Source organism: Corapipo altera, unplaced genomic scaffold (genome assembly GCF_003945725.1).
Source record: "Corapipo altera isolate COAL_440 unplaced genomic scaffold, ASM394572v1 96, whole genome shotgun sequence".
NCBI lineage: Eukaryota > Metazoa > Chordata > Aves > Passeriformes > Pipridae > Corapipo > Corapipo altera.
This window is the reverse complement of record NW_020884962.1, coordinates 852,858-865,690: the sequence shown is the minus strand read 5'-3', so window position 1 is coordinate 865,690 and position 12,833 is coordinate 852,858. Positions and strand designations below refer to the sequence as shown.

At 60.1% G+C, this 12,833-nt stretch overlaps 2 protein-coding genes across 5 annotated transcripts in view; one reads left to right on the top strand and one right to left on the bottom strand.

Annotated features, from left to right (window-relative positions):
- The first annotated feature begins 16 nt into the window (after positions 1-16).
- Positions 17-5,271, top strand: TMEM161A (transmembrane protein 161A). The gene is made up of 12 exons (XM_027664287.1): positions 17-62; positions 847-950; positions 1,046-1,126; positions 1,289-1,386; positions 1,485-1,641; positions 1,915-2,066; positions 2,429-2,489; positions 2,585-2,728; positions 3,309-3,422; positions 3,564-3,738; positions 3,819-3,915; positions 4,475-5,271. Exons 1-12 carry the CDS (start codon positions 60-62, stop codon positions 4,723-4,725), a joined length of 1,437 nt encoding a protein of 478 aa, XP_027520088.1. The 5' UTR covers positions 17-59; the 3' UTR covers positions 4,726-5,271.
- A 6,259-nt stretch (positions 5,272-11,530) lies between these two features.
- SLC25A42 (solute carrier family 25 member 42) overlaps positions 11,531-12,833 on the bottom strand; it is a 16,982-nt gene continuing 15,679 nt past the window's right edge. For 2 of the 4 annotated variants that reach the window (XM_027664294.1, XM_027664293.1), the window contains exon 8: positions 11,531-12,392. In XM_027664294.1, the coding sequence (XP_027520095.1) occupies positions 12,067-12,392 (326 nt within the window). In that variant the 3' untranslated portion in view covers positions 11,531-12,066. Of the gene's footprint in view, positions 12,393-12,417; positions 12,828-12,833 lie in introns of those variants that run through there. The other 2 variants (XR_003531074.1, XM_027664296.1) reach the window with 1 other exon arrangement.

The window sequence follows — 12,833 nt, the reverse complement described above, 5'->3', positions numbered from 1 at the left end:
GCGGGGCGGAGGAGGCGGTGGGAGGAGCTTCCTGCGGCCGCCCGTGCGCTGAGCCCGCCATGGTGGGCACGGGGGGCACGGCCGGGGCGTGCGAGGGGCCGGGCACGGGGGGGGCATGGCCGGGGTGCCCGGGAGGGTGCGTGCTTAAGCGGGTCCATGCTCAGGGGAGCCCTGCCCTTGAGGGTGCATGACCCGGGTGACCCGGGGGTGTGCGTGGGAAGGGGTTTGTGGGGACGCGGGGGGATGCGGGACCCTCCCCGAACCTGGGTACCCCAACTCTCGGGGATGCTCCGGGCACGAGGAGTGCTTGGCCGGGGGGTCCCTGCCCGGAGGGTGCATGACCGGGGGGTCCCAGGGGGCCGCATGGCCAGAAGGTCATTGCCCGGGGGGTGCCCGCCAGGGGGAAGGGATGGGGGTGGTCCCTGCCCGGGGTTGCACGTCTGGAGGGTCCCTACCCCTAAAGTGCCAGCCTGGGAAGGGGGGGGGGGCGTCTGTGCCGGGGGGGGGTTTCCTGGCCGGGGTTTGCATGACCAGGGTGTCCCAGGGGGTTACAGGACCTGGGATCCCTCCCAGCCCAGGAGGAGATTCCGGGGGTCGCACCCCCGGGGGGGTTCCTATCCCGGGAGGAGATCCCGGAGGGGTCCCAGACCCGGGGGTCCCATCCCAGGGGGTTGCACACCCGGGGGGGTTCCTATCCCAGGAGGAGATCCCAGGGGGGTCTCACACCCGGGGGTCCCATCCCAGGGGATCCCACAGCAAGGACAGGGCTGGGGCTCCCCAGGCCCACTCCCGCCCATCTCTGGGAGCTGGGGGTGACCCCGCAGTGTCCCCCCCGCCCCGGCACAGGCGGTGATGGGGGTGCAGGTGGTGGTGACCCTGCTGGCCGCCAGCCTCATGCAGAAGATGGCCCCTCACTGCTCCTTCGCCCGCTGGCTGCTCTGCAACGGCAGGTACGGGCTCTGCCCCTCCCTGCTCCACCCTGGGGGGCCTTTTGGGGACACCCGGTGACCCCCACCCCCCCACCCCACCCCGTGCTCCCTTCCAGCCTGTACCGGTACAAACACCCCTCGGATGAGGAGCTCTGTGCCCTGGCCGGGAAGCAGCGCCCCAAGGCCAAGAGGGACAGGTGAGGAGGGGCTGGAAAGGATCAGGGTGTGGGTTTGGGTTTGGGGTTAATGGGACTCCCCCCGCCCTGCTGGGGAGCTGCAGCAGCAGCAGCACACGAGGGGGCTGCTGGCAAGGAGCAGCCCATGGTACACGAGGGACAAACTCGTGGCTCCCCGTGCAGGAGGGTGAATGGGGTGCTGGAGGACAAGCCCCTCTCCGTGCCCCGGGACATCGACCTGCGCCTGGACACCAGCCCCATCACTGCCGTGGATGCCCTGGGTAACCCCCTCACCCACTGCTCCCCCCGCCCTGCCTTGGGCTCAGGGTCCCCCCCAAGGGTCCCCCCAGGACAGTAACATGTCCCTGTGCCCCCTCAGTGCTGCGGTACTTCCTGGAGTACCAGTGGTTCGTGGACTTTGCCGTGTACTCCACCGCCGTGTACGTCTTCACCGAGGGCTACTACAGCCTGGCCAGCAACCCCCGGGAGACCAACCTGGGGGTGCTCTGGTGCCTGCTGACCGTCCTCTTCTCCGTGTATCCTTCTGCTGCTTTCCGGGCTCCCGTTCCTTGGGGGTCCAGCCTGAACCCCCCACCCCATGGAGCTGAAAATCTTCATTTTCTGGGTTTATAAACCCCCCAGTGATGAGCTGGGAAGGTGCCTCCTGAGCCCTTCCCCGCAGAGAAGGTGCTGGTGGCCTGGTGGTGTGGGTGATTCACACATGCTGGTGAGCAAGGGGGGGTGTCCCCCTGGTGTTGGGGGTTCCCCAGAAGGGCCTGTTTTCCTTGACGGGCTCCCCTGGCCCCCAGGAAGGTGTTTTTCATGGTGATGCGCCACTATTTCCGCTCGGAGGAGGGGGGGGAGCGCTCGGTGTGCCTCACCTTCGCCTTCTTCTTCCTCCTCCTGGCCATGGTGGCCCTGGTGGTCCGGGAGGAGCACCTGGAGTTCGGCCTCGAGGCCGGTGGGTAGGGGGGGATGAGGGGAGGTGGGTGGGGAGGGGGTCCCAGGGGGGCTGCGGGCACCTCACTTGTGGGGGGCATCACATCCCACTCATGGGGGTCACATCCCACTCTTGGGGGGGTCACACCCCACTCTTGGGGGCTCATATCCCACTCATGGGGGTCACATCCCACTCTTGGGGGTCACATGTCACTCATGGGGGGGTCTCTTCCCACTCCCAGGGCTCACATCCCATTGATGAGGGGGTCACACCCCATTTCTGGGGGGGTCTCTCCCCACTCCCAGGACTCACACCCCATTTCTGGGGGGTCTCTCCCCACTCCCAGGGCTCACACCCCATTTCTGGGGGGTCTCTCCCCACAGGGCTGGCCGGGGTCAGCACTAACCTGGAGCCCCTCCTGAAGCAGCGGGGCTGGGAGTGGACGTGAGTTGGTGGCTGGGCAGGGAGGGAAATGGGGCTTTTCAGGAGGTTCTTCGGGGGGCAACATCCCCCCCTCACGCTCCCTTCTCCCTCCACAGGCTGCCCCTGGCCAAGCTGGGCTTCAAGCTGGGGCTGGTGGCCCTTTGCTCCTTCCTGGGCGCCTGCCTGACCTTCCCGGGGCTGCGCCTGGCCCAGACCCACCTGGATGCCCTCAGGATGGCAGCCGACCAGCCCCTGGCACAGTTGGGTGAACCCTGGGGGTGGGCAAGGAGGGAGAGGGTCAATGCTGGCACCTCAGGGGCTGGGACACCCCCCTGGGTCCGTGGCTGCAGGGCAGGGACGGGGTTGGGTGGGGATGGGCTGGGATGGAGGGAGGTTGGTGGTGGGAGGGATTTGGGCTGGCTGGGATGGAGGGGGTTTGGTGGAAGGGTGAACACTGGCTGGGATGGAGGGGGTTTGGTGGTAGAAGGGGTTTGGGCCAGTTGGAATGGAGGGGGTTTGGTGGTGGAAGGGATTTGTGCTGGCTGGGCTGGCTGGAATTTGGTGGGAGGGTGAGCACTGGCTGGGATGGAGGGAGTTTGGTGGTGAAAGGAATTTAGAAGGGATTTGGACCGGCTGGAATGGAGAGGGTTTGGTGGTGGAAGGGATTTGGACTGGTTGGGATGGAGGGGGTTTGGTGGTGGAAGGAATTTAGAAGGGATTTGGACCGGCTGGGATGGAGGGAGTTTGGTGGGAGGAGGGTGAGCACTGGCTGGGATGGAGGGAGCAGGGTCAGGGGGTGTGCACGGAGGGGGGGTGGTCTCTCTGATAGCTCCCTCACAGGCTCCTGCTCCACCTGATTTTCCTGGCACCCGTCCTGGTGGTGGTGATGTGGGTCAAGCCCATCTCCCGGGATTTCCTGCTCCACGCGCCCATGGGCAAGGAGACGGTGCAGCTGTGAGTGGGACGCTGCTCCCAGGGCAAACTGAGGCACGGGGGGGGTTCTCCCCTCCTTCCCTGCACCACCCCCTGTCCCGTCAGACCCCCTCGGGGGCTCTGGATCCCGGGATTTTGCTGCAGCTCCCGTTGTTCCCGCAGCATGTCGGACTCTGCCTTCGAGAGCGCGCGGCTCTGGAGCATCGTGGGGCTGTGCCTGCTGCGCCTGCTCGGCGCCCGCCGCCACCTCCAGGCCTACCTGGGGCTGGCCGAGCGCTGGGTGGAGCAGATGAGGAAGGAGGCTGGGCGGATCCCGGCCCTGGAGATCCAGCAGAAGGTCGGGATGTGGGAGCTGGGGCGTGGGGGGGGGGGTGGTGGCCGTGTGGGGCTCGCGGCGACTGATCCCGCTGCCCACAGATCACCAGGATCTACTGCTACGTCCCCGTGGTCACCCTGCAGTACCTGGGGCCCGTCATCCTCACCCTGCACTGCACTCTGCTGCTCAAGACGCTGGGTGAGGAGCTGGAGGGGGCAGTGGGGGAAACGTGGGGGGCTCAGGAGGGGCGGGAGGAGACCTGCAGGTCATTGTGAAGCCACCAGCACCCACCTTGTCCCCAGAGTCAAGATTTAGACCTCACGGCCATCTACAGCTTCCTCCTGAGGGGCAGCACCAGCCTCTCCTCCCTGTGAGCAGGGACAGGACCCAGGGAATGGCTGGAGCTGTGCCAGGGGGGTTGGGATGGATACTGGGAAAAGGTTCTTCCCCCAGAGGGTGGTTGGGCACTGCCCAGGCTCCCCAGGGCAGTGGGCATGGCCCCAAGGCTGCCAGAGCTCCAGGAGGGTTTGGACGATGCTCTGAGGGACAGGGTGGGATTGTTGGAGTGTCCTGGGCAGGGCCAGGAGTTGGGTTGATGATCCTTGAGGGTGCAGCTCGGGGCGTTCTGGGATTCTATTCCGTGACTCTCCCTGCTTTGTGGTTGGCATGGACCTGCAGGGAGGGTGCTGGGGCTCCGTGGGGACGGGGCTGCAGCTCAGGGACCTCCCCCCCCATCCCTGTCCCCTCTGTCCCACAGGGCACCTCTCCTGGGGGCTGTACCCGGAGCTCCCCCTGGTGTCCCCGGCGGTGGCAGTGCCAGGCCCGGCGGGCGAGGAGGGCGAGGACGTGCAGGTGGTGGTGCAGCAGATCACGGGCATCCTGGACTGCATCTTCACCCCCCCCTTGCTCCGGGGGCTCTTCTCCTTCCTCACCTGGTGGGTGGCCGCCTGCCAGGTCGTCACCAGCCTCTTCGGCCTCTACTTCCACCAGTACCTGGCGGGGTCCTGACTGGGGGGAACTGGGATGTGCCTCGGGGCACCGTCCCTGCCCGGCTGCTGCTCCTGCCTTGGCTGGTTCCTCCCCCCTTTGCACGTGCTGGTGGCACCCGTGGACACATGGGGGGATGTTTCTGCTGCCAGCTCAGGGCAGGACGGGTTTTGTGCCCGGGTCAGGGTGGGCATCGCCCACCCCTGTCACCCGTCACCGCCGTGCCTGCTCCCACCCCCTGCAGCCCCTCTGCCCCCTCCTGACCCAGCGTGGGGACACTCCACTGCTGTGCTCTCCTCGAGGGCAGCAGCAGCTCCTGCCAGCCCAGGTTGGTACCTGCTGGGCAGAGGAGGTGGTGGGGACCTCCGGCACAGACTTTGGGGTGTGCTCTGCCTCGTGTTTGCCTCCACCAGCCGAGGGTGTTTTTGTAGGGTCTCTGCCATGGCCAGCTGGGTCAGAGCTCCTTGGCATCATCCCTGTGCTTGCTGTTGGCCCTCAGGCCCGGCAGCCTCGGCCTTGGCCGGGTTAGGAATAAATAAGTGACCCAGAGTCGCTGCCATCCCAAAAGCTGCTGCCTGGTTTGCACTTTTGTGTCCCCAAAGCCCTCCCCCGAGCAGGGCAGGCGGTCCCACATGTGGGTGCAGATGCTTTTTGGAACCACGCTTGAGGAGGAGACCTTGGCTCACCCCAGGTCAGTGCCTGTCCCTGTCCCTGTCCCTTCCCTCAGCACTGGGGTCACACTGGGGCTGGTGACACCACTCAGCCCCGCTGGCTGTGGGGGTGGGGACAGGGGACAGGGCCCCTCGTCCCTCTCAGCCGAGCTCTGCCACGTGGTGGGTGCTGGTCCAGCTGCATGAAACAGGATTAGCAGGTCTGGGCTGCTCAGAGAAAGGGAGAGGGGCTCTGATCCTATTTGATAGCCTTGTAATGGTCTTAATTCCCTCTTGCTAAGGGCCAGGATGAGACAGCAGCCCTTTGCCCGGTGTTAACTGGGCTAATCCAGCCCTCCTCCTCCTCCTCCTCCTCTTCCTCCTCCCCTGAGAATCCACGCTGCGGACACGTAAATTTGACAAAAAAAAAAATCACGGGGAAATCCCCATTTTGCAAATGCTCGGGGGATGCAGAGCCCGGCAGGGCACCAGGGGCAGCACAGGGGCACCGGGGGCAGCACAGGGGCACCAGGGACCAGCACAGGGGCACCAGGGACCAGCACAGGGGCACCAGGGGCAGCACAGGGGCACCAGGGACCAGCACAGGGGCAGCACAGGGGCACCAGGGACCAGCACAGGGGCACCAGGGACCAGCACAGGGGCAGCACAGGGGCAGCAGCGGCGCAGAGGGGACGAGGGAGAAGCGATTCCCTCACGGATCCGGGCGCGGATCTGAGCCCCGTCCCAGCCCGTGCCCGTGCCGCTAAAAGCCATCCCGGCCGCCTTGATGGCTCATTTATCTGATTTCCCGGCGGGCTGGGGCGGTTGCCAAGGCCGGGGGTTGCGCCGGAGTCAGACACGCAGACGGATCCTCCCCTGGGATGTGCCCAGACTGACCCTGCCCGGCGGGGACAATGACGGATGGAGCAGCCGAGAGCAGGAGACGCGGCCACGGGCTCCCAAACTGGGCCACAGCACACGCAGGGAGCGATTCCCACCCCCCCTCCAACAACCTGGGATCATTCCCACTCTTTGTACCTTGGTTTTGGGCTGGGCTCTGCAAGGACCACGCTGGGGCTCCCAGGAGATGGGAGCGGGAGGTTTTGTTGCTGCAGAGGCTCTGCTGGCACCAGGATTCAGTCTGGACCTCCCACCGGCCTCCCTGAGCCACACTTGGAGCTCTTCCTTCCCCCAGCCCTCTCCCATCCACACTGGGATCCCACCACCACCCTGCAGAGCTGCTTGGAGCAGCTTGGAGGGAATTTGGGAGCAGCTCTCCCCAGGGCTGGCAGCCCAAAGCAATCCAGGGTGGATGGCTCCCAAACACAGGGAGCCAGGAAGCCAAAGGAAGGCTGGAGCTGGTCCTGCTCCAGGGAAGATGGACAGGGAGCAGCTCCTACGAGGTTCAGGGCAAGTCTGAGCCTCTGGGTCTTGATTTCCCTTGGGATACAATGGGACATCCCAGGGAACAGCAATGGGATACAGGGAGGCTGCTCTGGGAGGGCTGGACTCATCCTCCCTGCTCTGACCTCCTTACCTTGCACTGCACTGGGTGCCACAGCCACACCGGGCCTGGAATGCGGCTGGAAAACACCAAAATCCCCCCAAAACTGGCAGCAGCTGGGGGTCCCCGACTTGGGGGAAGCCACCAGGCCGTGGCTAAGCCGACAGTGCCACCTGCTGCCACCACACACCCGGCCCTGTGTCCCTGTCCCAGGGCCTGAACCAGCCCCAGGGCTCCTTTCCCTCCTTCCAGGCTTCTCCCAACTTCCCTGCAAAGCCCCCCCCCAACAAACCCACCCCGGGTTGTGGGACCCCCCTCATGGTGGAACACGAGACACCCCCAGAGAGCCTGCGAGTCAATTCGATTTTTTTATTATTAAATATACATCCTCTCTTGGCACAAATCTTAAAATATATAAACATTATATATATATAACAAAGTGTCTTCACTGCAATAAAATAGAACTCCAGATCCAAGAAAAGCAGTCAAAATCCACACACACACACACACACACTCACACACACTGATGGTGAGGACACAAAAGGCATTTTAACAGTGTTTGTGCTAATAAATGCATAGACCACACAGGCAGTGAGCAGTGCTGGGAAAACCTGCAGGGCATGGCATTCCAGGGGGGGACAGAATGGGAGGAAACAGCCCCTACAAGATCCAAAAAAAAAGGCTGTTTTGTAGGAAGGCCACCTCCTCCTCCGGCCCAGTCCAGGTGGGGAGAGCCCAGAATGTACCCCCAGCTCTCTGAGGAGCCCAGGAACCCAGCCAGGAACCTGGGAAGTACCTGCAGAGCTCAGGAACCCAGTCAAGCACTGGGAAGTACCTGCAGAGCCCAGGAACCCAGTCAGGCACTGGGGAATCTCCCTGGGAAGGATCCCAGCACATTCCCTGCCCGCCCGGGACCGGCACCAGCCTCGCTCGGGGTTGCCACGTCACCTCTGCTCAAAGTCTCCTTTCATCTGCTTTTGGGCTAAAAGACAAGAGGGTGAAGATGGTGCTCGAGTCCTTCCAGGTGGAAGGCAATGGGAAGTGCCCCAGGAAGTTATGGAGCTGCTCCTGGAGAGCTCCCAGGGAGCCCCACACCGCCCATCCTGGGAGGCTGGGACTCCTCTCCCAACCCTCCCACCACGGTGCCACCACCCTCCAGCCACGCCTGGCAAACAAGAAGCCAGCTCAGATCCCGCCTCCCACATCCTCAAGTGACCCTCTGAGCTTCCCAAGCTCTTCCCAAGGAGGCACCTTCCATCCAGCAGCCACTCCCAGGGAGCAAACGGGGCATCCTTGGAGGTACCGCGAGGAAACAACACAGAGCAGCAGCAGCATCTCAGCTCCTTAAGGGAAGGGCTGGGACAAGGGAAGGTGCTAAACTGGACAACAAACTTCAAAAAAAACCCCTTTCCTTCCCATCACTCAGTGCCTGTAAGTTCTTGTCCCCCCCAGGAGCACTGAGGCCTGTGAGGGGGGGACGGGGTCGGGCTGTTCAGGCGCCGCTGGAGAGCTGCAGTTTCGTCGGTTTTGGATGCATTTATTGGACCTGATTTTCTCGAAGTGCTAGTGCAGGGCTCAAGGTGCAGAAGCAGGAGGGAGGGAGAGAAGGGGGGGGAAGGAAGAAGCAGGAATTCCTGCTTGGCTGTAACGCGTTAAAGGAACGGCGGGAAACGCGACTCGGGAATCAAAAGCAATTTGAGGAGAACGAAATGAAAAACTGGGGAATTGCAGCAGTAGCAAAGAAGTTCTAAAGAAAAGAAGGAGTAGAGGATATTCCTGTTCGACTTGTCTCCTTTCTCAGGGCTAAAGGCAAAGGACCTTCTTGGTCAGCACACAGAAACCCCCCTTCCCAAAGCAGGACACCTCATTCCAGGCAGCAGAGAGATCTGGACCGTGTCTCAATTCATGCAAGGAATAAGAGAAGGGAAGAGAACACTCTGTTTCTCCTTTTCTACATTCAAATCAGAGGAAAGAACAAAAAAAAAACCCCCCACCCCCACTATTTAAATCAACCCAAAGCAGTAACACACAGTTACTTCAAACACTTCTGCCCAAGAAACAAAAGCACCAAAACCACCCCGGACTGAATCCAAAGCTCTGTCTCTGAGCAAACACTCAGCCTGCAGAACTTGGAAAAGCAGGTTTGGCTCAAATTCCACTGAATTACAATCAGGTGCAGCTGCTAGCTTAAGGAACAACTTCTCTGGGCCCAGTGCTTCCAAGTTTGGCTGTGCTTGTTCCTCAGCTCCAGGTCCTGGCTGCGAGGGGGGGGTTCCAGGCTCAGCCTCTTCCAGGGGATTCCCATCCACTCAATCCACTGGCTGCACTCCTGACAGGGCAGAACATTCCCTGTGCAGATCTGCCCTCCCATTCACTCCCAAACAAGGGGCCAGTCACCCAGGAAATCCTTTCTCAGCAGGAATTAAAGCACCTCTGTGGCCACCTCAGGGGTTCAGTGACGCTCTGGGATGATCCACTAATTCCACGGAGCAAAGGAAGCAGCTCCAACCTGGATGCCACAGTCCAGCTTCTCCTCCTCCTCCATCCATGGCTGTGCAGAAAGGAAGGAGCTGTCCAGGCTGGGAGGGGACACACAGACACACAAACAACTGCTCACACGCCTGGGAAGCAAGGATTTCCTCACCGGGCCGGACAAGGGAAAGACAAGAGCGGGATAATCGGCTTCTCCATTGGAGAAAAGAAATCAGGAGCTCTTGCAAGGACCGAGCAAAGCTTCACCCGAGGGCAGAGAAGAGCTGAGAACACCTTCTGTCAGCAGCAGGAGCAAAGGACACCCACCCAGAACTCAGGGCTCTCACCCCCCCCACTGACAGTTCTCTAATCACAGATCAGGGGCTGCAGCCAAGGGATGCACAAATCACAATTTCTGGGCCTGGAGGCAGAAGTTGCTGAGGTTTGACACCCAGCCAGTAAAGTCTGGTCCGTCCCAGCTCTGGGAACAACATGTTAACACCTCAGTGTGCTGGCTCTGGGCCACGGCCACAACGTGCAAGTGGAGGTGCATTGATTCCTAAGGAAATATTTGGCATTAGAAGCAAGTTCTGCTCCAAAGAACAAGTGCAAAGACAAAAGAAAGGAGAAGGCTGCCTCTACCAGCTGTGCAATTACCTCCATTCCCATTAATCCGTGATACAAGGCTCAAGCTACAACAGCTGAAGTGCAAACACCAGGAAAGGACAGATTCTAATTTATGCCTTATTTTTCTTTTATACATTATGGACTGTGCAGGGCTAAGAAGGGATTTTTTATCTTGGTACAGGTAATCTGATTCTCAGGGAAGCCTGAAGTTTGCTCTGACCTCTCTTGCACTCCAAATTTAATAAGAGGAACGGATCACAGAACAACCCCACCCCCAAAATCTCCATTTCCCTGAAAACTGATTCGAAATAGAAACACCAAAAGCTTCTTCACCATTAATTTTCAAATTACCAGTGGAAGTGATTGGCACTACATAGATCATTTCTGAAAGGTCAGAACTGGTGCCCAGAATCCCAAGGACCAGGTTGGTCCAGGAGAATTTTAGGAATGGGGAAGCAGGTGGGATGAGGTGTGGATTAACAAACAGAGGTGACACGACCTACACAGCAGGTACCAAAAGACAAAAAGGTTGTTCAGAAGGAATGCCAGGAGCTGGAATCAGCTCCCAGGCTGTTTCCACCACACAGGGACAGCTTTTTTTTGGGACAGCAAAGTCAGGTGTTTGTTCTCACGTGGTGCATAGAGCAGCAACAATAATACTGAAGGATAAAACTGCTTGAACTGTAAGGATGTAACACCCTCTCCTAGGGCATCAACACTGGTAAATCCCTTGGAAAACGCTGCCTCCAGACCAGGACAACATGGAAGGGTTTGGGCAGCCCCAGAATGTGACTGCAGTTTGAGTCAATCCAGTTTGGGAATCCAGGCCCAGCCCTGACCCGACAACAAGGACAACACACACAAGAATTCCATTCCCCAAACGGCTCAGAACTCCCCTCCCCTGCTGTCCACAGTCTTTGGTAATCTCAGAGGGACACCACAAACAAGGGGGATTTATGCAACTCAACCCAAAAGTGAGAGAAACAACTGGAGAAGGGCAGAGAAACATTCACCTTCCAGGACAAGAGCAGTGTCCCGGCCCTGCTCCGTGGAGAGCACGCTCCCAGCTCGCGGGAACACGTGGAATTCCCTCCAGACCAACTGGAATATTGCACTTGGCAGGCTGCCTCCAGCTAACACGTGCTCTGGGAGCTCCAAACTGCCTGCCAGGAGGAGCAGCAGCCACTTCCCACATCCAGGGGGTCATTCCAACAGCACCGAGTCCCCTCTTCCATCATCCACCACCTCCTCTGCCCAGGGAGCCCCGGGTGGGAGCGGGAGCAGCACGGGTTGGTTTGGGAAGCTCCACTCCTGGCACCAGAGTCAGGCAGGAGGGGTGAGGCAGCTGCTTTGGAGGACTCAGCTCTGCAGGATCGGAGGAGGAATTTTGTTCAGGAGGTTTCCGAGGGACTCGAGAGGGCTCGTTAAAAAGGACCAAAAAAAAAAATTATAATAATAAAAAAAAAATCCAGGAACGACAGGAAACCCAAAACAAGGCAGGTGAGTTCTGAGCTGTGGGAGGGCACGAGGGCATTGCTCTTTCTACATGGTTTGAGATTTTTCCCCTGGCTGAGGGGGTTGAAGCACTCACTACCTCTCCATGTGCTGCAGCTTATGGAGCAGGATCTGTGGCAGGTCAAAGGTGGTGAAGCTGATTCCCACTGTGATGGGCCCCTTGAGGTTTTCCAGGGACTCGTTAAAAAGGACCAAAAAAAAAAAAAAAAAAAATAAAAAAAAAATCCAGGAACGACAGGAAACCCAAAACAAGGCAGGTGAGTTCTGAGCTGTGGGAGGGCATCGCTCTTTCTACACAGTTTGGGACTTTTCCCCTGGCTGAGGTGGTGGAAGCACTACCTCTCCACGTGCTGCAGCTTATGGAGCAGGATCTGTGGCAGGTCAAAGGTGTTGAAGCTGATTCCCACCGTGATGGGCCCTTTGAGGTTTCCCAGGGACTCGTTAAAAAGGACCAAAAAAAAAAAAAAAAAATAAATCCAGGAACGACAGGAAACCCAAAACAAGGCAGGTGAGTTCTGAGCTGCGGGAGAGCACGGGGGCATCGCTCTTTCTACACAGTTTGGGACTTTTCCCCTGGCTGAGGGGGTTCAAGCACTACCTCTCCTCACCGGCGCCGTGCTGCAGCTTGCGGAGCAGGATCTGCGTCAGGTCGAAGGTGGTGAAGCTGATTCCCACCGCGATGGGCCCTTTGACCCAGTTCATGCTGAGGCCTTTGTACAAGCCCCGGATGAGTCCCTCTTCCCTGACGATGTCCCTCATGGTGAGCAGGATGGAGCTGTAGGTGTGGCCCAGCACTCCCGCCGTCTGCATCCGCCGCCGCACCACGTCCAGCGGGTAGGAGGCCGACTGCCCGATGAGCCCTGCACAGGCTCCGAAGAGCAGCCTCTCTGGAGGGGAGGGCTGGGCCTTCCCGCTGTGATCTGGGAGGGAAAGAGCGGTAGAAGGTGGGAAACTGGGAAAAGGGAGTGCCCGGAGCCAGCGCTCCCGGGGTTTTGGCCCCCAGTCCTTCCCGCGCCCGGGAATTGCGGCTTCTTGGCACTTCTGCAAGACACAGTTTTCCTGCGGGTAAAGAGGCTCCCAAAGCTCCACAAGCCACTCTGCAGCTGGCTCCAAGGGCAGGGAAAGGATTTGCACCCCCTCAGTCCAAACACCTGGAGATGGCCCTAAAGCCACCCCCAAACCTTTACCTGCATCCCCCAATCCAAACACCTGGAGTTGGCCCCAAAGCCACCCCCAAACCTTTATCTGCACTCCCTAATTGCAACACCTGGAGTTGGCCCCAAAGCCTCCCAAAAACCTTTACTTGCACCCCATAATTGCAACACCTGGAGTTGGCCCCAAAGCCACCCCCAAACCTTTAC